This window comes from Dermochelys coriacea, chromosome 5, assembly GCF_009764565.3.
Source record: "Dermochelys coriacea isolate rDerCor1 chromosome 5, rDerCor1.pri.v4, whole genome shotgun sequence".
NCBI lineage: Eukaryota > Metazoa > Chordata > Testudines > Dermochelyidae > Dermochelys > Dermochelys coriacea.
Genome location: NC_050072.1, coordinates 40,341,144 through 40,361,537, shown reverse-complemented (window position 1 = coordinate 40,361,537; position 20,394 = coordinate 40,341,144). Strand labels below are relative to the sequence as shown.

Sequence of the window (20,394 nt, the reverse complement as noted above, 5' to 3'; positions counted from 1 at the left end):
ATTGAGAGAGAACAGTTATGGAACACAAAATGTCATTTTTACTAAATAGATTTCATAATAGAACCTTTGGTTCTCCTAATCTGTTCCTTCTGTCAATTTGGTAGAACAGCTCCAGCTTTTCAGAATGCATGCTGAGTAATGATATTGCACATTGATGTAAGTATATCTCTATTCCCTTCTTTAATTTTCCTATACTAACTTCTATAATCCCTTTCACCTCCAAGCATACTATCCTACAGACTGAGTACTTGATACTAGCTCTGAATTTATCTTTTTGTCACGTCAGAGACTCATATGCATTTCCCCCCCATCTTTTCCAAGATTCTGATACTACTGCCAAACACACACACACTGAAGATATCTGGCTGGGGAGAAGGAAAAGGGGGAGGATTTTCCTGTTGAAAGATGATCTCTAGGTGTCATGCCATATGTTGGATACAATCAAGTTTAATATACACTCTCAGTAGCAATTTACCAAGACAAACCATAAGATCATTAATAGGCAGTTCCTGTTCTCTTTATAAATATATCACTTACCATACAGGTACGGGAGTTTTCTCCTATGAATGAATCTCTTAGCACCTGAGTAAGTTTGCTTGCTCTGAATGGAGTATGAGGTTTATTTCGGCCTAAGGCTCTAATGCACTCCTAAAAAACAAACAAGTTTATGTTCTCCTCATAATCAAAGCAAAAATATTTCAATATAAATGCAATCCACATACAGAAAATATAAGCACTGGATGATATGTTGCTGTACTTTAAATTAATATTAAGTTAATGTTAGGAGTCCACCTTCAATTAATGTGATGACGGAAGTTCAGAATTAATGCTAACCGTATGTCTATACTCAAGCTGGGGGTGTAATTTTCAGTGTAGGCAGACATACGCAGACTAGCTTTGATCAAGCTTCAGAGTAGCAGCCGTGTTAGTCTGTATTCGCAAAAAGAAAAAGGAGTACTTGTGGCACCTTAGAGACTAACAAATTTATTAGAGCATAAGCTTTCGTGAGCTACATCCGATGAAGTGAGCTGTAGCTCACGAAAGCTTATGCTCTAATAAATTTGTTAGTCTCTAAGGTGCCACAAGTACTCCTTTTCTTTTTGATCAAGCTAACACACTAAAAATAACATTATAGCAGTGGCGGCTCAAGCAGCATGACAGGCTAGCCACCTTGAGTATAATCCCACCTGCAGCCTTAGGTACTAAGATGGGTAGCTCATTCTGCCACCCAGGGTGCTGCAGTTATGCAACTATTTTTAGCATGCTTTCTTGATCAAATCTAATGTATACATGTAAACCTTAGCTAGAAATTACATCTCCAGGTCAAGGGCAGACAAACTTTAGTCTCCAAGTTCACAATCACAGCACTGTAGTTATGCACTGAAAAACAAGCACATAACCATACTTTGCGGCGGAAGCGTGGTCTAGCAAGGAAACATATTAGGATTGTGAATATGGAGTTCTAGGGAATTCAGTACATGCAAGGTTAGGTGGCAGCTGAGGAAGGGTTTTGAGGATCTCAATGGTGCTTAAGTGTTGGACTTAGGCACAAAATCCCTTTGTGGATCTAGCCCCCGAATGTCACTTATTAATAGTGTTGCCATCCCATCCTTATGCTAAGAAAATCTTTATACCATATTGCCAATTTTATGTTCTATATCATGCTTGTTACACAGTAATTAACAAGTAGAAATACAGTTCAAGTGTTCTCTTAAACATTTAGAGGAAACATTTTAAATGCCATATCAATCAATTTATCAATTTAGTGGACAAGACCTACCTATACAAACACTAATCTTATTAGAGATTTTTTTTTGTTACATGAAGAAGAAGGAGAAGACTTCCATCTGCTCAAATACAATTGAGTGAATTTTATTTACCTTGAGTGCTAAAAGGCTCTTGTTAATTTCAGCACCTTCCAATCGTGTTTGCCTATCTGCACTGGAAGTATCTGCTCCTCTTTCATTTCCAGCCAAATCAATCAGAGAAAATTTACCATGCAGTTTCCCTTTTCTTCTGAGAATAATCTGAAATACTGCATGGCTCCGAGATGAGTGTGCATTTGCAGATGTCTGACCAGATGTTCTTAAAAAAAAAAAAAAAAAAAGTGGGGAGGGGGAATACTATTTAGTGCATATGAAGGACCACACACACACACGCACGCACACAAAGAAGCATCCTGAAAGTTAGCTCTTCAGGGCAGGGAAGTGTTCTCTTATAAGTGTTGATAGTGCCTAGCATGTTGTGGACACTACCAAAATACAACTTGACAACAGTAAAATTACATGTATTGCTCCATCTCTTCTACTGGGAAAAAGCGGGGAGAGCATGAAAGAGAAAGAGCAGTATCCAAACATTCTTCCCCTCCCCCACCGTTAAATGTATAATCAGACTCAAAGCATTTTAAAACTGGATCCTAGAAAGAACATTTTAATCTAATGAGAGCAATAATCATAGCAAAAGACCAATTTTTAAACACAGTAAGGCTGGATTTAAAAAAAAAAAATTACAGTTAAGAACCTCTGTCACATAACATAAATGCATGCTGGCTTTTAAAACCTAAAAATCTGGCAGTATTCCAGAGTATTAGCAATGTGACATTAAGACAGTAAGCTGGTTACATAAATACATACAGTTCACAGTACACAGAAAATTCATCTCAACTTCTCTTGGCAGATGCAGACAACCAAACCACCTTTATCCAAAAAGGAGGCAACAGCACAACTGTAGTCAATCAACTCAAGAAAAGCTGTATTGTACAGTGTAGAAAGCTAAGACTTTGAAATGACAAACACACACGCTTATTACGGTGAAAGTGTTCTGATTCACTATAATTTACACTGAAAAACTAATTAAAAAACATAGTAGATACCTGCAGCTGTTGCCTATTTCAATAAGCTTGAGTACATCTTCAACACATTTAACCTCCCGTTCCTGTAATCCCACCACTTGGACCTGCTGTTTACCATCCTCCAGCACCCTTAATTTGGTCTTCCTGTTCAACAAGTCAAAAACCTTAAAAAAAAATTTGGGTATAATAAGAAGTCTTTAGGACACACTTAATTCTAAATAATAATAATAAAATTCAGAATAATTCAGCCAAACAAGTGATTAGAAAAATGCTCTAAATATCCATATGAAAATAAAATGAGAAATCCTTCTGTGTTCTGTTCACAACCCTTGTGTTCTCTGAAGATATTTTTCCCATATCAAGAACTTGCACTTACCTTCCCACTGTAAATCTCAAAAAATGTTGCATATACTTGAAGTTCTAACTTCTTATAGTTTGGCTTCTTTAGCATTAAAAAGACATCTCGAGCTGTGAATAAATTTTCAAATATACAGAAATCTAGTTATGCATTTTCATCTAGTCAAGAATCTTTAAATACACAAGTTGTCTGTCTTATTAACACGTATCTCTCGCATACATGTTACAACTATTCCATTCTGTAGTGAAAAGGGATTGCCTCCCTTGGAGATTGACAGGGAGTAAAAGCCATATGCCCCCTGGTAGGTGGAACCTGGAAGGCCACACCCACTCCACCAGAAGAAGAGGGGTGGGACAAGAACAGAAAGTACAAAAGGCGGGTCCTGCAGCTCTGTTGAGCTGGAGCTGCCGAGGAAGACATACACTTCCAACCTGCTCCTGGAGCAGGAGCATGCAGAAAACCACTGCTGTCCTAAGGACTCACCAGAGCTCCAAGAGGCTGAGGAGCTGCTGGGATTGCCATTGGTGGTGTACCCCAGGGAGATGGAGGATGATCCCAGGATTCAGGTACACCCCAAAGGGAGGGTAGGAAGTAGCCCAGGAACAGCCGACAACAGTCTAGTTGCTTTGCTGCCTGAACCCAGGTCAGCGTGTTGCAGCCAGATCCCTGCCGACCTAGTGGCAGAACAGTCCACCACTGTTAGGGCCCTAGGCTGGGACCCCCTACTACCTCACCCCTAATCTCCCCACCTTAGGCCAGGGGACCTGTCTTAGTCTAGCATCTGTCAGAGCTAGGACGTTAAACCCTTTATTGCTCTGCCCTGCCGGAGGGCCTGGGCCCCTAGATTATTCACTGTTCTGCCCTGCAGAGTTTGTACTGTACTGTTTGGGTGCACCACTCTGATTGAGGTCTTGAGCCCTGACAACAAAATACTGTTCAGCCCAGAGGGCCTGAGCTCTAGAGACAGCTAATTTCCCCCTTTTACAGATTATCATTCTAAGCACATGACAGCTAGGAGGCATAGCCTCCCTTAGAGATTGACAGAGAGGGATGGCCACACACTCCTACACATTCTAAGGCCTTCTTTTAAAGAGTTAGCATATTTGTCATAAGAATTCCTTTTGGAGTTAAAACTAGCAAAATATTTTGGAGAGAGTTACAGAAACCCCTACAAATAGGAAGCTCAATTTCTCAGCCATTTATACTCAAACTTTCTTAACTACACTGATACATATATTCAAGTAGACAAAGTTTACAAGCTTAAAAGCTATTTTGGTGCCTCCCTTCTATAATAATGCAAAATATGTAGGCACTTAAATTAAAATGGGTAAACTAGATTTTTCTACTTTCTGTTTATCTCCTGCAACTGGCAAAAAAATACATGCACGCACCAGATTACTTACCTGCAAGTGCATAAATTCCTTTAGAACAATCTTGGTTCTTTCCTGAAAAGTCACCACCCATAGTCTAAAATAAAAATGGCAAAACATGTTTATTATCAGAGGCACAAGTTGGGTGAGGTAATGTATTTTTATTGGACTAACTTGTGTTGGTGAGAGGGACAAGCTTTCAAGCTACACAGAGCTCTTCTACAAGTCTGGTTATTTAATAAGTGAACCAATTAAGTGAAAAAGTGTTGACAAAGAAAATTGTATTGTGGATACATTGTGTTACTGAGCTTACAAGAATTGCTTACATGGGTTTTTCCACTGCCTGTTTGCCCATATGCAAAACATGTGGCCATTCCTCTTTCAAATATGGTCTCCACTAATGGTCGAGCTGTAAACCTTAAATCAAAAAAGCAGACGCATTAGAGGTTTTTCATTGAAGTTTAGCAAAGTTAAATGTAAATCCAACATTTTCCCACATCATAAGAACTCTTTTTTTCCTAAACATTTTCTTAAGTATTTGCTCAATAAGTTACTATTAGAAAGTTTTGCTAGGAAAGACTGTCTAAATCAAAGGATTAAAACAATATTTTAAACAGTTTATTGTAGTTATGTATACTGACAGTGGATTTGCACTAACAGAGTAATTTCTTACACAAGTTACTGCATCCCTAGTCAAATGTAACAGTCACATCATGTTTTCTGCCTAGTAACCAATAGTTAAGCAGGTGCTTCAAAAAGGAGAAGATTTCACAAGCTCTCCAAACCCCTAACAACTTCTTTGCAGTTGAATTCTGTAATAGATACTTCCATAGCCGAGAGACCTGGCAAAACAAAACAAGTCACACATTATCCTATCTCTTCTCTAACAACCAAATCAGACATGACACACCAATACTCCCATCAGTAGAAAAATATAGGAGTAACTTTAGATGAAAATTGTGTTTAGAATGGAATTAATTTGCACTACTTTTGGGGGGGGAGGGGAGAGGAGAAAATGTATATTAAGTGACTATTAGGTATTTGCCTGGACAAACACCTTTGTGTACCTCTAAGTACACAGGTTTCCTAAGTTTTTAAGGGAAGGCCACTGAAATTTTCCTGTTTCAGTTGTTTTTTTATCTGCCATGGGTAAAAGACAACTCTCAGAAGGAAAGAGCATAAGCATTTTAGATTACAAAGGATCAGTGAGGAAGTACTCTTGAAAAATACATAATTTGCTATATTTAGGGGACAAATTCTTTGCTTCTTATAGGATAGTGATCCCTTTCGAAAAAAACTGGTTTTCAGAACTCCAATTACTGTCAACTTAATTTACCATAAAAAGGAGACCTAAATTAATAAAAGAAGAATGAGCCCTTGATAACTGAGTAGATTTGGGCACAGGATAAGATCAATGGAAAAGAGCCTAACAATTATACAGTGTGTAATAAGCATCGGAACAGTTAAACAGAGTTTAAAAGTAACTAAAACTTTTTAGCTCATAGATGCACTGAGCAGTAACACCAAATCCTGGAAATAGCCATTTATAGAGATTCTCTCCCCCCACCCTCAATTTCAGGATCTTACAAAAACACCACTAAAAAAAATTCTCTCTAGCTAAAAAAAAAAGTTGTACTGCTTAAGAACACTTGCTCAATTTAGAAAAGCTCTAATTCCTTACCCCAAATAATACTACTTATAACTTAGACAGCAGTTTTTTAGCTGATGCTTTCACAGTGTTATAAGCACATGATTTGTGCATGGTTCACAGGACTGCATTATTCATGGTAATTCTGCATGTGTGTTTTTGAATGTGCACATTCTGAAAACCCGGGTCCCACTCTTTAAGCGCTGTACAAGGATATAACTAAAATGCAAATATTCGGATGTCGGCTCAAGACTCCCTAAGTTGGAGCAAGTAACTGCTGTCCCCCATTCTGTGCATCAACTATGAAAAATTATCTTGCTTCTTTTGGGAGGGGCGGGGGGGGGAAAATGGTTACCTACCTTTCGTAACTGTTGTCCTTCAAGATGTGTTGCTCATGTCCATTTCAAGTAAGTGTGCGCGCGATGCATGCACGATCGTTGGAAGGTTTTTCCTTAGCAGTACCTATGGGGTCAGCTGTGGAGCCCCCTGGAGTGGCGTCTGCATGGTCATGTATGGTTCCTGCCGACCCGACACCTCTTCAGTTCCTTCTTGCCGTATATTCTGACAAAGGGAAGGCTGGTGGGTCTTGGAATGGACAGGAGCAACACATCTAAAAGAACAGTTACGAAAGGTAGGGAACCTTTTTTCTTAAGCGATTGCTCATGTCAATTTCAGATAGGTAACTCCCAAGCATTCCCCTGGAGAAGGGATCGGAGTTCACCGAATTGCTCACTGAAGCACTGCTCTACCAAATGCGGCATTGTTTGGTAGAATAGTTGTGAAATGGCGTAGTGCGACAAAGGTACAAACAGATGACCACGTCGCCACCCTGCAGATGTCCTGAATGGGGACCTGCACCAGGAACGCAGCAGGTGAAGCTTGCGCTCTCATGGAGTGTGCTATCAATGCTGGGGCCAGTATCTTTGCCAGGTTGTAGGACGGCCTGATACAGGCAGTGATTTATGAAGAGATTCATTGGGATGAGACCGGCAGCCTTTTCATTCTCTCAGCAATGTCTATGAAGAGTTGTGTCGACTTCCTAAACAGTGTAAAAAGCCAGTGCCCGTCTAACATCTAAGGAATGGAGCCTGCGTTCCCGGTCATGAGCATGAAGCTTCAAGAAGAACACTGGTAGAAAAATGTCCTGATCTGCATGAAATTGTGAGCCTACTTTAGGGAGAAAGGGCGAACGCAGCCGCAACTGCACCTTGTCCTTATAAAGCACTGTATAAGATGGCTCAGACGTTAAAGCTTTGAGCTTAGACACTTCTAGATGGAGTTATAGCCATGAGAAACACCACTTTCCAAGTGAGGTAAAGCAGAGAACAAGTTGCTAGATGTTCGAATGGGGGGGCCTCCCCATGAGCCTTGAGAGGACCAGATTAAGGTCCCATAGAGGGACCGGTTGCTGTATCTGGGGGTACAGCCTCTAGCCCTTTAAGGAAGGGTCCCATCACGGGGTTAGCAAATACTGACCGGCCTGCTGCACCCAGGTGGAAAGTGGAAATAGCAGCCAGATGCACCTTGATGGATGAGACTGTCAGCCCTTGCTACTTTAAGTAGAGTAAGTAGTTCAGTATAAAGGAGATTGAGGCCTGCAGCGGAGGGGTACCCTTCTGTGCGGACTAAATAGAGAACCTTTTCCATTTGGCTAGATAAGTGGTACAAGTGGAGGGCTTTCCACTGCCAAGGAAAACCTCCCTAACTGAATCGGAGCACTGGAGCTCTAACCGGTTTAACCATGGATTTTCCACACGGTGAGGTGGAGTCACTCCAGGCTAGGGTGCTGAAGTCTGCTGTAGTCTTGTGTAATGAGGTCTGGAATCATGGGCAAGGTCATGGGCATGTCCATCACGAGATTCAACAGCATGGAGAACCAGTGTTGGCGGGGCCACACCAGTGCTATGAGAATCAGCGAAACCTTGTCCTGCCAGACCTTGAGGAGAACCTCATGGATGAGAGGGAACAGTGGGAATGCATACAGCAGGTGCCCTGTCCACGAGAGAAGAAAGGCGTCCACAACTGAGCCAGGGCTGTGATTCAGGAAGGAGCAGAACTACTAGCAATTCCTATTGCCTCGTGTCGTGAACAGGTCTATCTAGGGAGATCCCCACCTCCAGAAGACATTGCTGACAATGTCCAGTCAGAGAGACCATTTGTGGCCGTGGAAAGATCTGCTGAGGCGATTGGCTACTTTGTTCTGTCCACCCGGCAGATAAGACTCCTCCAGCTGTATCGCATGGTCAATACAAAAGTTCCACAACTGGAGGGCTTCCTGGCACAGGGGAGATGAGTGAGTACCACCCTGTTTACACAGAACATCACATGTTGTCTGTCAACACTGATACATATTTGCCCTGAAATGTCTGGCAAGCTAGATGCACTGCCCGTAGCTCTGTGACGTTAATGTGTAGTGATAGTTCCGCTTGGGACCATAGGCCTTGAGTTCTGAGGTTGCCCAGGTGTGCTCCCCACCCCAGCACTGATGCATCCGTGTCTAGTGACAGCAATGGCTGAGGTTTTGAAAAAGGCACTTGGGCACAGACTATCTGTGGATTGAGCCACCACCGGAGGTACTCGAGAGTCCAAGGAGAGAGCGTGACCAAACTGTCCAGATGGTCCCGGTTTGATCTGTACCCTTGGGACAGCCACACCTGGAGGGGGCGGCAGCACAGCCTTGTGTACTACACCACGTAAGTGCATGCTGCCATATGCCCAAGTAATTTTAGGCAGTTTCTGGCTGTTGTGGTGGGGAACTAGTGGAGGCCTTGTATGAGGGCGCTCATGGCTAGAAAACGAGACTAAGGCAGGAAAGCCCTGGCTGGGTGAAGTCCAGGAGGGCCCGGATGAATTCTATTCTTTGAGTGGGAGCCAGACTCAACTTTGCCTCATTGAGGAGGATACCAAGATTGAGAAACATCATACGTACCAGGTTCACGTGTTCCTCCACCTGGGCTCGGGACCGGCCCCTGATGAGCCAATCGTCTAGGTTCAAGACGACTTGCACCTGACTCTTTCAAAGGAAGGCCACCACGACCGCCATGCACTTGGTGAACACCCATAGGCAGAAGGGGAGGACCGTGAACTGAAAATGCATGCCGCTGACCACAAATCGCAGAACTAGTCTGTGGGAAGGGATTATGAAGATGTGAAAGTACACGTCCGTCAAATCAAGGGTGGTGTACCAGTCTCCCGGATCCAGAGAGGGAATGATGGAGGCCAGAGAGACCATGCGGAACTTCAGTTTCTTCATGAATTTGTTGAGGTTTCGCAGGTCTAAGATTAAGTTGTAACAGGAATAGAATCCCCTGCCCCAAACTCCAGAGGAACCTCCTCTACAGCCCCCCAGCTGTAGAAGCGTTTGCACTTCCTGCAGTAGAGGTTGCTCGCGAGAAGGATCCCTGAAGAGGGATGGGGTAGATGGGTGGGAGAGAACAGAATTGGAGAGAATATCCCAATTCTACTGTGCTCAAGACCCAATAGTCTGTGGTTATTTGAGCCCAGGCACGGTAGAAATGGGATAGACAGTTCATGAAGGGAGGAGAAGGATCCGGGTATTGAACTGGTGCTCTGTCCTCGGGTGCATCTTCAAAAGTTTGGCTTTGAGCCAGAGGGCTGCTTAGCCAAGCACTGCCCTTGGCCGGAGGAGGACTGAAATGAGCGCCTCCTATTACTTTGCCACTCCCAGACAGGACTACAGTAGGAAGCGGGGCAGAGTAGAATCATTGGATGGCCTGGGGCTTAAATGCCTTTCTTTGTGGGGCTGGTGTGTGCAGCCCCAAAGACTTGAGAGTCACCCACGAGTTATTAAGGCTTTGCAGCCTTGAGTTTATCTGTTCCGCAGAGAGACCAAAGCAGTCGAAGGGCAGGTCCTGAATTGTGTTCTGGATACATGTGGGAGCCCTGAGCCCTGTAGCCTAGAGCTGCGTCTCATAGCTATGGCCATATCCATAGAGCAGGTGGCCAAGTCAGCTGAGTCCAGGGTGGCCTGAAGAGAGGTCCTAGCAACCTTTCCCTCCTCCAGAACCACTCCAAACTCTGAGTGCTAGTCAACTGGGAGCAATTCCTGGAATTTAGCCAAAGAGCTCCAGGAATTATAAGCACAGTGGCTCAGGACTGCTTGCTAATTTGCTATGCAAAGCTGGAACATCCCAGTGGAGTAGACTTTCCAGCCGAAGAGGTCTAGCTTCTTAGCATCCTTGGATTTAGGGGTAGGCCCCCATTGCCCTGACGCTCTTGGTGTGTTCGCCGCCTCCACCACCAGGATCCCATGTTGGGGATGGTGAAGAGATGCTCATACGCCTTGGAAGGCACAAAGTATTTGCGCTCTACACCCTTGGCTGTCGGCAGGATAGAGGTGGGCGTATGCCACAGCGCCTTGGTGGTATTCTCTATGGTTTTGATGAGGAGCAGAGCCACCCTCGTGGGCCCTTCAGGGGGCAGAATATCCACCATGGGATCCATATCCTCAGAGACCTCCTCTGCCTGCAAGTTCAGGTGCTGGGCCACTCTCCTGAGCAGGTCTTGATGGGCCCTGGTGTCCATAGCAGGCAGAGTGGTGGAGGTGCCTGCTACTGTTTCATTCAGGGAGGAGGAGGAGGACGATGCCCTTGGAGGCACGAGATCTTCTTGTCTCCGGCTTACGGGGATCCCCTTGCGCCGCTAGAGAGGTGCAGGAGATGGCAGTAGCATCTGCTGCCGCAACCACTTCAGTGCCCATGCCGACATCATAGTCGGCCTGAGCTTGTGCATCCCTGCCCTGAGGAGGCTCCCAGGCTACAGACACCCAACAGAGACCTGGAACCCTGACCCTGGATTTGGTGATAGGCCCATGGTGTCCAGAAGGGCCACTGTGTCGGTCCCTGCCACTGCAGAAGCCAGGACAGTATAGGCCCCAGTTGTCCTTGGTATTGCCTAATGCAGCACTGGGAGTGGTGCCGGCTCCACCTGAAGCTTAGGAGTCCACCTCTGAGGAGAAGTCCAAATCTGACCAGGGTGGTGCAGATCAAGACAGTGCCGGGGATCAGTGCTGTGGTGAAGGTGATTGGTGCCACATCATAGGGGGCTTGCCCCATGCCGGATCAGCATCGGTGCCAGTGCTGACGATGTTGCCAAAGTCTGTGCACCTGCCAGTGGAGCGGGGAACTGGGCTGTCATGGCAATCAGCTCCCTGCCCACCTCAAATGTCTCCAGTGTGGAGAGAGCATCCAAGTCCTCCTCCAAATGTTCCTGCACTGGGGAGTCCACTGTGGATGGACTCAACGGACCTCCCCGACAGGCCAGAGTCTACAGCACTGGTCTAGGCATACACGAGGCTGGGTGTTCCAGCGCAGGACACACCCTACTGGTGCCCGCTTGCTTCACTGCCCTATCAGGGGAGTGCCCCGTCAGCAGTCTTTTTCTTGTGCAGCATCAGCAACTGCAAGCGGTGCCTCGCACTAGAGCTGGTCATCTGTGCCAGGGAATGGCGGTGCCACGGCCCTTTGGATGAGTCCTTCTTCGGTGCAGAGGCTTCCCGTATTGACGCCAATGCACTGCGCACTGAATGGCCTGGCTAGATGCTGCTTGGGTTGTTGAGGTTGAAAAGCTGACTCCATTAGAAGGAGCTTCAATGAAAGTCCGGCTCCTTCTTTGTTCTGGGCTTAAAACCCCTGAAGATTTTACACCTGTCGGACTGGTGTCCCTCTCCAAGACACTTTAGATAGGAATAGTGTGGGTCTCCCCTTGGCACAGGCTTCAGGCAGGACCCCCAAGGCTTGAAACCCTGAGACCGAGGCATGCCCCAGTCCCCAGGATGGGAACAAAACAGTGAGGAGGTTAACCCCCAACTAAAATTTAGCTAACTACGACACTTATCACTAACTATAACTTTATCCCTAAGACTTTCAAACTATTTACAGAGTGAAAAGGAGAGTCCACTAGGGAATCGCTTACTAACGCAAGAGAGGAGCTGCTTCAACAACCATCACTGGTGGTAAGAAGGAACTGAAGAGGCGGCAGGTTGACAGGAACCTATATTCATGGAACCTATATTGAAGGCACCACTTCAGAGAGCTCCACAGTCGACCCGATGAGTACCGCTAAGGAAAAACCTTTCGACAATCATGCACGTGGCACGCACACACCTACTTGGTACTGACTAGCAATCATTTGAAGAAGAATGGCTTCTGACTAGAAGCCTTATAAACAAACCCCAGATTAATTCAAGGAAAATGTTCTGTGACTCAGCACTTAGATTCCTCTGTAAGGGAGGCAACAGGGAAAATAAAAATAGACTAGATAAAAGATGGAAGTAGGACAACTTTGTTCATAGGCCAACATATTCATATATTATAAAGCCAGAATGGACCATTGTGACCATCTAGTCTGACCTCCTACATAACAAAGGCCATAAAACTTCCCTAAATGAATTTCTGTACCCAACAGACTAGTAGCCCAGATCATTAAGTTATATTAGCCAAAACTAAAGAGACAAGATCTCTCCATCTTGTTACTTAAGAACAAGTTGGTAATCAACTAGCCTTGGGGAAATTCCTCATATTAATGATATAATAGTGCACAACTGGCTACGTGTATTTTATAGTCTCCCCAAGGAGGTAGTATTGGCCAGTGCCAGAAGCAGGATACTGGAACAGATGAACCGTTGGTCTATTCAGTATAGTAATTCCTCTGCTTATGTATGCTCTTCCTGAATTAGACCTCCAAGATTAAGTAAACATGGAAGATGATTCCAATTTCTTTCACTTTTTCGTCAGAAGAAAGCACTATCTCTCTAGAGGCTTTGAAGAGGTCACAAATGCCGGAGATAGTGTTTTAGAAAACCCTAGATTACATAGGAAAAGCTTGAAGATTCCTGGAGTATACTTAATTTGTTAGGAGACATCAACTATGCAGAAATGGGGTCACAAACTTTCCCTCTCAAGTAGCCAGGGCAAGGGTAATAATATTATCACTTGAAAGGAAAGTTTGTTACAGGGAATATTACTTCATGAAAACCTCTAAGGCACAGGAAAGCCTGAAGGAAGACACTGCAACAAAGTCCCATTTTTTTTTCCAAGACCGTTTACACCTAACAATGTATATGCAGCATCTTTTTTCTTCTGGTGCACTTACTTCAACCTGTTTTCTCACATGGAATTAGATGGAGGACATTTAAAATAGGTTGGAAGTTGTATCTTTTATATTTATGATCTATTACAAAAAAATATGGTCTGTCTAGCCTGAGAATATGCACATGTAGCTTTTCATATAAATGGGTTTGACATTATATACTTACAATGTATATTGAACAGACAATTTGTTTTAACACAAGTCAGAAGCACAAATATATCTAAGAAACGTTTAATAAAATAAATCCTTGACCGTTCAAGAGCTAACATGGTACCTAGCCCAAAGATACTCCAACTTTACTCTTGGTATGTTCCTTAAATGCAATCCTAGGCTTTCAGAAATACAAAGATTAGTTCTTCCTGAAAATCCAGAAGTAGTATCAGGTTTAAAACTAAGATGTGATATAACTTTTTATATATTTAAGAGGACATTAGCCTGACTGCCATGAGTGTAGAAAATACTGCAATAGACGAGGTCATCAAAAAAAGATAGATAGATGATTATGCAGTAGAGCTGAACGCTCCTGATTCCCAAATTTAATTTTCAGTATGAAAATATGAGAGGATTTAAAATCCTGAATTAAACTGGAATTCATCACACTAAATCATCTTTTCTTTGTGACATAACTAAATGGTAGTAATGGTAGATTATTATTAAAATACATATCTTTTTTCAAATACTTCTTTAATGGGAAGGCTAAATTTGATTATCCTCCCAAATAAGAAACAAAAAAAAATGGAAGAAAACACACCACCATGCTGTATGAAGGGAAGAGAGAAACCTCTAACATAAGAGATCTGAGATTTACTGTTTCAGTGTAAGAGAGTGTGTGCGCACGCATGTGTGTATTATATATATGCAAGCACTTTTTATTAAGTCTTATGAAAGAAACCATGCACAAGGATCTAAGTACACAAACTTTCATACAAACTTAAAACTCCTTTCAGAGTTAAACAGTTCAGTTACAAAGATAGGAGAAAAATAATACCAAAGGAAGAGTGAAATTAAAGAGGTACAGAGATTGGAGAAATGCAGATTATTAAATATGATGCAAAAAATGTTCTAGAGCGCATGCACTACAGATAGAAGGTTCCCAGAGGCCAGGACAGAACAGAGGCTAGCATTGGATGAAGGGAGGGACTGGTGAAAGAAATAGAAAAAGAAACATGCAAAAACATAGGTATGCTCCAATCTGCATCAATAAAGGGCTTTTAAAATATGGAGGGTGATTTTTAACTGGATCCTAAAAGTGACCACATGGCCAACAGACTGGTCTGATGAAAGGGTTAATGAAGTCACATACTGCATGCATGAGAAGGGAGGAAGCAACATTCTACACATCCTGGTCTAGAAAGATGTGATTTGAGGAAGGGAAGAGAATTACAATACTCAAGGCAAGTGGAGGTTATGGGACAGATGAATTCAGCACAAACTGAGTTAAAGGAAAAATATACATGGGCAAAGCTATGGAAGTGGCAAACAGATTTGAAGATCAATTGTAGGAGGAGGAGTAAAGTCTAGGGTCAAGTAAAAAAAAAAAAATAGGAAAATAGTCACAAAAAGTATACACACATACCTGTAAACCATTTCATTAGGAGCAGTGTCATCAAAGGCATAGTCAAAGCGAAAAGTTTGGTTTTCTAGGAACCTTGTTAAATCCACCTTTTGTTTTGGTTCATGTACCATCACAACATCTTTACTAGGAATTGTGATTACATCAAGGTCTTTCATTACAGTTTCTATAAAATAAATGATTGATATATAAATATGAATCTATATATACACTATCTATGCATATTAACTTTTACACCATTTGGTCATCTACATTCTTACAATGTCCAAGGTAATGAAACTGCTCCAAGTAAATGTGATGCCATGGATCTCAGCTTCTGATCCCTACATTTTAAAAAAAATCAGGCACATTATGATTCTTAAGTGTATAATTCCATTGTGGAGTTCTAGTGATTATACAAATTACTAAAGTTTTGAAAATGCAGTTTCTGAGCACCTTTCTACTATCACTTGAAAGAATGATAGCTTCATAATTCACAATTGCCTGTTTGTTCTATAATTATGTTCTAAAAAAATGCTTTAATTCTTCTAAGGTTTTATTTATGACATATCCAAAGATTATTGCCTTATGTTTTGTTTTAAAAATAAATAAATAAATTATTCATTACATCCCCTCCTCAGCTGGACAACTACAATCCAACACTATTTTGACCATCAGTCTTAAATTCTTAAATAAATATAATTTATTAAAGTCTTAAATAAATATAATTATTACCCATATAGCTGGACATTTTTACAAATGCTACCATTTCTTTTTCACACATGCCCTTTGCTTATAGCTATACCCTTATTATGTGAAGATTTTTCAACCATGGAAACTTTTTATTCCATTTTATATACAATACATCTTCATTCACAATCACTCCAGGAACAGATTCTTTAGTCAGCAAATCATAAAAATTGATCTTTAAAATTTTATTCTGCTGAAGTGAAAACGATTTTAAAATGATTTTGTTAGAAGAAAAGGCTGCAAATTTCAAAGGATGTTGCCTGTCTTCTCAAACAAACAAAAGAAATGCATTATTAAGATCACGGGCTATAATTACTACACATCACTACAGTTTGTTAATTGCATGATATGTATGAATCAGTAAAACACAGAGAACCCAGTCATCTACAAGATGCACAAAAATAAAGATCCTTTGTATGTACAGTCAAGATCACTGATGTGCCCTGCTTCTGTCTGTATATATAATCTCTGAGGCACACAATTTAAGAATACAATGTAGTTTTCCACAATTAGATGGAAGGTTTAGACTTCAATAATTATGTTTTGATCCTTGGCCATCATCTTTTAATTACACAGGTATTAGGAAGTATAAATCCCAGTTACCAAGTAAATTACTCAGTTTTCAAGTGCAGTATTGCACATTTAAAATATGCATTATTCTGCAGTAAATGTGGAACTGACACACAGAAGAATATGAGTAAAGGAGAGTTTAACAGGTCCATACTTTGCATTGAAACTGTACCTTACTTCTAAGTAGTCAGAATGTGTATAAGGGGTAGTCTTAAATACTCTTATAATGCCTGTCATAGTCATCTGATATGGCAGCCTATGCTACTTGCGGATAACCCTCTGGGATAACCTCTGAAATCCTATATTTATTTTGCTTTATGTTAATTACTGGACATTACGGTTTACCACTGAAGTGTGAATGGGTGTTGGCCTATGTCCTAGGATGATCTCATCAAGTTATTGTAAATCATGAGTACATTTTTTCTTGAATCAAGATTTTACAAAACTGAACATTTTAATCTCAGAATCTGCCCTTTTCCTAAGAAACTAACAATATATCACACAAATGAAATCTTCTAATTACCCAAATCTTACTATTTTAGGGCCCAGCCCAGTTCTTGCAAGCTCTCAGTGCATGGAACTCCCATTGACTTCCGTGAATTCGGCCTGTGTAAGATTGGTAGAAATTGAGTCTTTTATGTCCCATTTTAAACTAGATCACTAATACAGTAAAAATATTCCAAATGTGGAGCTTGAATAGGGAAACACTACTTTTTTGAATATACAAGTTAGTCCTTTTTTAATACAATAAGTTCCCTGTTCACCTTCTCTCCTTTTAAGCTACCGTACACAAGTTTCTTCAAGTCTTTTCTCTTCTCCATTTAGAAGATTGGGGCAGTTGAAAATATTTTCCTTATAAACCTCCACAATAAAAGTGTGTATGTTTTTCAGAATGTTATTAAATGTATTATGTGTGCACCTGACTTTTTTTTTTTGGCTATGGTTCCTCCACAATGAATCTTTTTAGTTTCTTCTGCAGATGCAAAACTTCAATCTTGTATCCCATTTCCAATCAGCTGTTCATCTCCCTAGCATCCTGCACGGAATCAGTTCCTTCACTCATGTCAACCACCAATACAGACGACTGGAACAGAACCAGACCCAGTTCTGCACCACAAGAGACCCATAAATCATGACAACAGGCTGCCAATTTGCTGTTTCCTCTCTAATTCGCTTCGTCCAATTAGTTATCACCTATGACTTTTTCCCCAAATGTATTAGTTTCCTAGGTCATACTTTATTCAAGATGAACTGCAATGCTAAAATGAAAATTGAATTGCTACCAGATTCATGTGCTGAATGTCTCTAATCAACCAGGCTGTGGGGAGCAGTTTTAAATAACCTGATTTTGTGACTGCTTTCGGATCAATAAAACAATCAAGGAATAATGAAAGAAGAAACATGGAAGAAAGGTGAGCTCTCATTGTGTATAAACAACAATGTACCTTCCTCTCCCACCCCTTCTCCAAAGTTTTCCTGTCACTTCCTGTCTTGCTGAAGATACTCCAGAATGTATCATTCTGGGACACAATTCCAAAAGACTCACTGCAACCCTTTGGTATTTTGAGGGTATGAATGAAATCTTCAGCCAACCAAGATACCCCTGAAAATTTTAACTGAAGGGAAAAATTTTTTTTCAAAAAGTTAGTTAACTTATTTCAGTGATGACTGAACTCCAGTCAGTAGTGGGTAGTAAAGGAGAAGCTGGCAACTATATAATTACTGGTCTCTTAGTGTGGTCTCTCTGCCAGGTAGTTCTCAAATATTCTTTGTATCAGATGGAATTCTACAAGAGGTTTGTTGGAATATTGTTCCCATGTCTTCCATTGCACAAGTGGGGAACCATTTTGACCACATCTCAAACCATTATCTTGTCTGTTAAAATCCTGTACACAACTGTTCTCATTTAATGTCTTGACATAATACCACTTTCTACTCTAAAAACCCTATGAAATATTTCAATCAATCAATCTGTTTTCGTCATCTTGGCTAACTATGATATTTATGTTTCAGAAAAGATGTATTACTAAACCCACCACACATTTGAGTAAGACTGTGCTATGTATATATAATTATAGTTTAAAGGCCAATCATTTTGATATTTAATTTTAGGTTATAAAGATACATATTTTCTATTATACAAATGAATATACTGAGGAAGAACTTTCATTAGGTGGTTACATGATAACGCAAGTTAATTTATCACTTAAAAAGAAAATCTGAGTGAATTAGAGAAAAAGGACTTTGTGGTCAAGGCACTGGAATGAGATTCAAGATATTACAGTACAATTCCCAGCTCAACCAAAGACTTCTTATGTGACCTTGTGCAAGTCACTTAATCTCTCTGTGCCTCAGTTTTCTATCTGCAAAATGATGATACTACTATTACTTTTCTACCACCTTTTGTCCATTTTGTCTATTTAGATTATAAGCTCTTTGGAGCAGGAACTCTCTCTTACTACATGTATGTACGCAGTGCCTAGTTCAATGGGGCTCCAATTCTGGTTGGTGCCTCTAGCTGATTACATAATACAAATACTATCAAACACCACCAGAAGCTGCTGTTTAGTGAGACTAATACCAGCTAAACATTAAATGGTCATACCTTTTTTATTGAGCGGCCGTTTTCTTACACAAACGCATATCCTGTGCTCATCAATCTACCAAAAAAAAAAAAAAAATCTGAATTAAGTACTAATTTTAATGGAGAGTATTTTAAAAGTCTGATCATTATAGCAGTTATTCTGAAGGTAGTAAATCTGAACTTTTAAAAAGCGAAAGCGCTGAATGTGCAGTATCCAACAAACCATGGTCACTGCTCTATATTCACTGCTACGAGCACTTACGACCAGATCCTGCAGGGTGCAGCACACATCCTGAAAGGTGTTGAGTAACCTCTCTGCTCATACTGGGGCAGATACTCAGCTAGTGTAAATTATCATAGCACCACTTATTTCAATAAATCTATGACATTTTACACCAGCTGAGGGTCTGCCCCATTGAGATGGAAGATGGTCTCAGAACCTTTCAAGGTAAGGCCCTAAATCTACACATTTAGAATTGGGTTTTCAAAGGAACCTAAGGGAGTTAGACACCTTAGGCTCCTTTGAAGATTCTGTCTTATAAATGTACATTGGTAGAGTTCTAATATTGTAGAGTGAGCACACATTTTAATGACATAAAATTTAATAATTCCTTTCAATACAAATAGCATTCAACAAGTTAAATTAAAAGTTATAGAATTATAATCCTAGGGTACAAAAACTACTTTTAAGTGTTTAATCACTCGGGCCCAGATTTGTAAAAGGTATTAGATCCTGCAGCACTCAACACTGCAATGTCTAAGTCATTTTCAAAAGTGATTAAAGCACTTAATAGCCTAAACCTCACTGAATGTCGATGGGACTTAGGAGCCTAAATCGCTTTTGAAAATGGAACTTAGACACTGCAATGCCTAAATACCTTTTAAAAATCTGGGCCTTACTGCTTCACAAATACATCAATATCTTTAAAAAAAAAAAATTAAAAAAGTGTGGTAAAATAATATAAAGGGCTAAAAAAAAAAAAAAAAAAATCTGTGAAGAAAATCCTTGCCTTTTAAAAACCAATTCCTGAGGTAAACTTACAGGATCGGCTGTTGTCAATGGTCTATAATCCAAACTTCCCCTGAAGTCTCTTATCATACACATAATTTCATAATTTGGGTTTGTAGCATCAACATCCTATGAAAAAAATAGAGTTACAAAGTTTTCATTAACATGATACTTGCAAATACTTTCCAGATATAATTATAGGAAAGCTACAGAAACAAGAACAGAGGTATACGATGTTTGCTAAAGTTTTAACTTTCTTCAAAAGTCATGTTTTGCAAAATTTAAACCACATATTGTTCACACATCATTAGTTTTGACTAGGTGACTATTTTATTCATCAAGAAACAAGCTGGATTTCTACGGTAAAAACAAAAGCAAAAAAAGACAAGCATTCTGTTCAATTTTAAAATAAACTTTTGATTAACAGGCAACCCAAAACATACTAGATAAGGACTCAACATAAGAAAACTTGAAAGGGGGAGGGGGAACCTCTTGCCCTTTTCCAAAACCTTCTCCATTAAAACAATACTGCCTAAAGTAATAATAATTAATAAAATAAAATAGCTCATCTACAAATTCATCATCACTCACT

At 40.8% G+C, this 20,394-nt stretch overlaps 1 protein-coding gene across 6 annotated transcripts in view; it reads right to left on the bottom strand.

The window, feature by feature from the left end:
• Positions 1 to 20,394, bottom strand: part of KIF2A (kinesin family member 2A) — a 103,482-nt gene that overhangs the window by 40,178 nt on the left and 42,910 nt on the right. For all 6 annotated transcript variants that reach the window (XM_038402347.2, XM_038402348.2, XM_038402349.2 and 3 more), the window contains exons 7-15: positions 19,836 to 19,931; positions 18,815 to 18,869; positions 14,914 to 15,076; positions 4,906 to 4,996; positions 4,613 to 4,676; positions 3,228 to 3,319; positions 2,873 to 3,015; positions 1,881 to 2,085; positions 538 to 648 (exon numbers count right to left, since the gene is read on the bottom strand). In XM_038402347.2, coding sequence (XP_038258275.1) covers positions 538 to 648; positions 1,881 to 2,085; positions 2,873 to 3,015; positions 3,228 to 3,319; positions 4,613 to 4,676; positions 4,906 to 4,996; positions 14,914 to 15,076; positions 18,815 to 18,869; positions 19,836 to 19,931 — 1,020 coding nt within the window. The remainder of the gene's footprint in view (positions 1 to 537; positions 649 to 1,880; positions 2,086 to 2,872; positions 3,016 to 3,227; positions 3,320 to 4,612; positions 4,677 to 4,905; positions 4,997 to 14,913; positions 15,077 to 18,814; positions 18,870 to 19,835; positions 19,932 to 20,394) is intronic.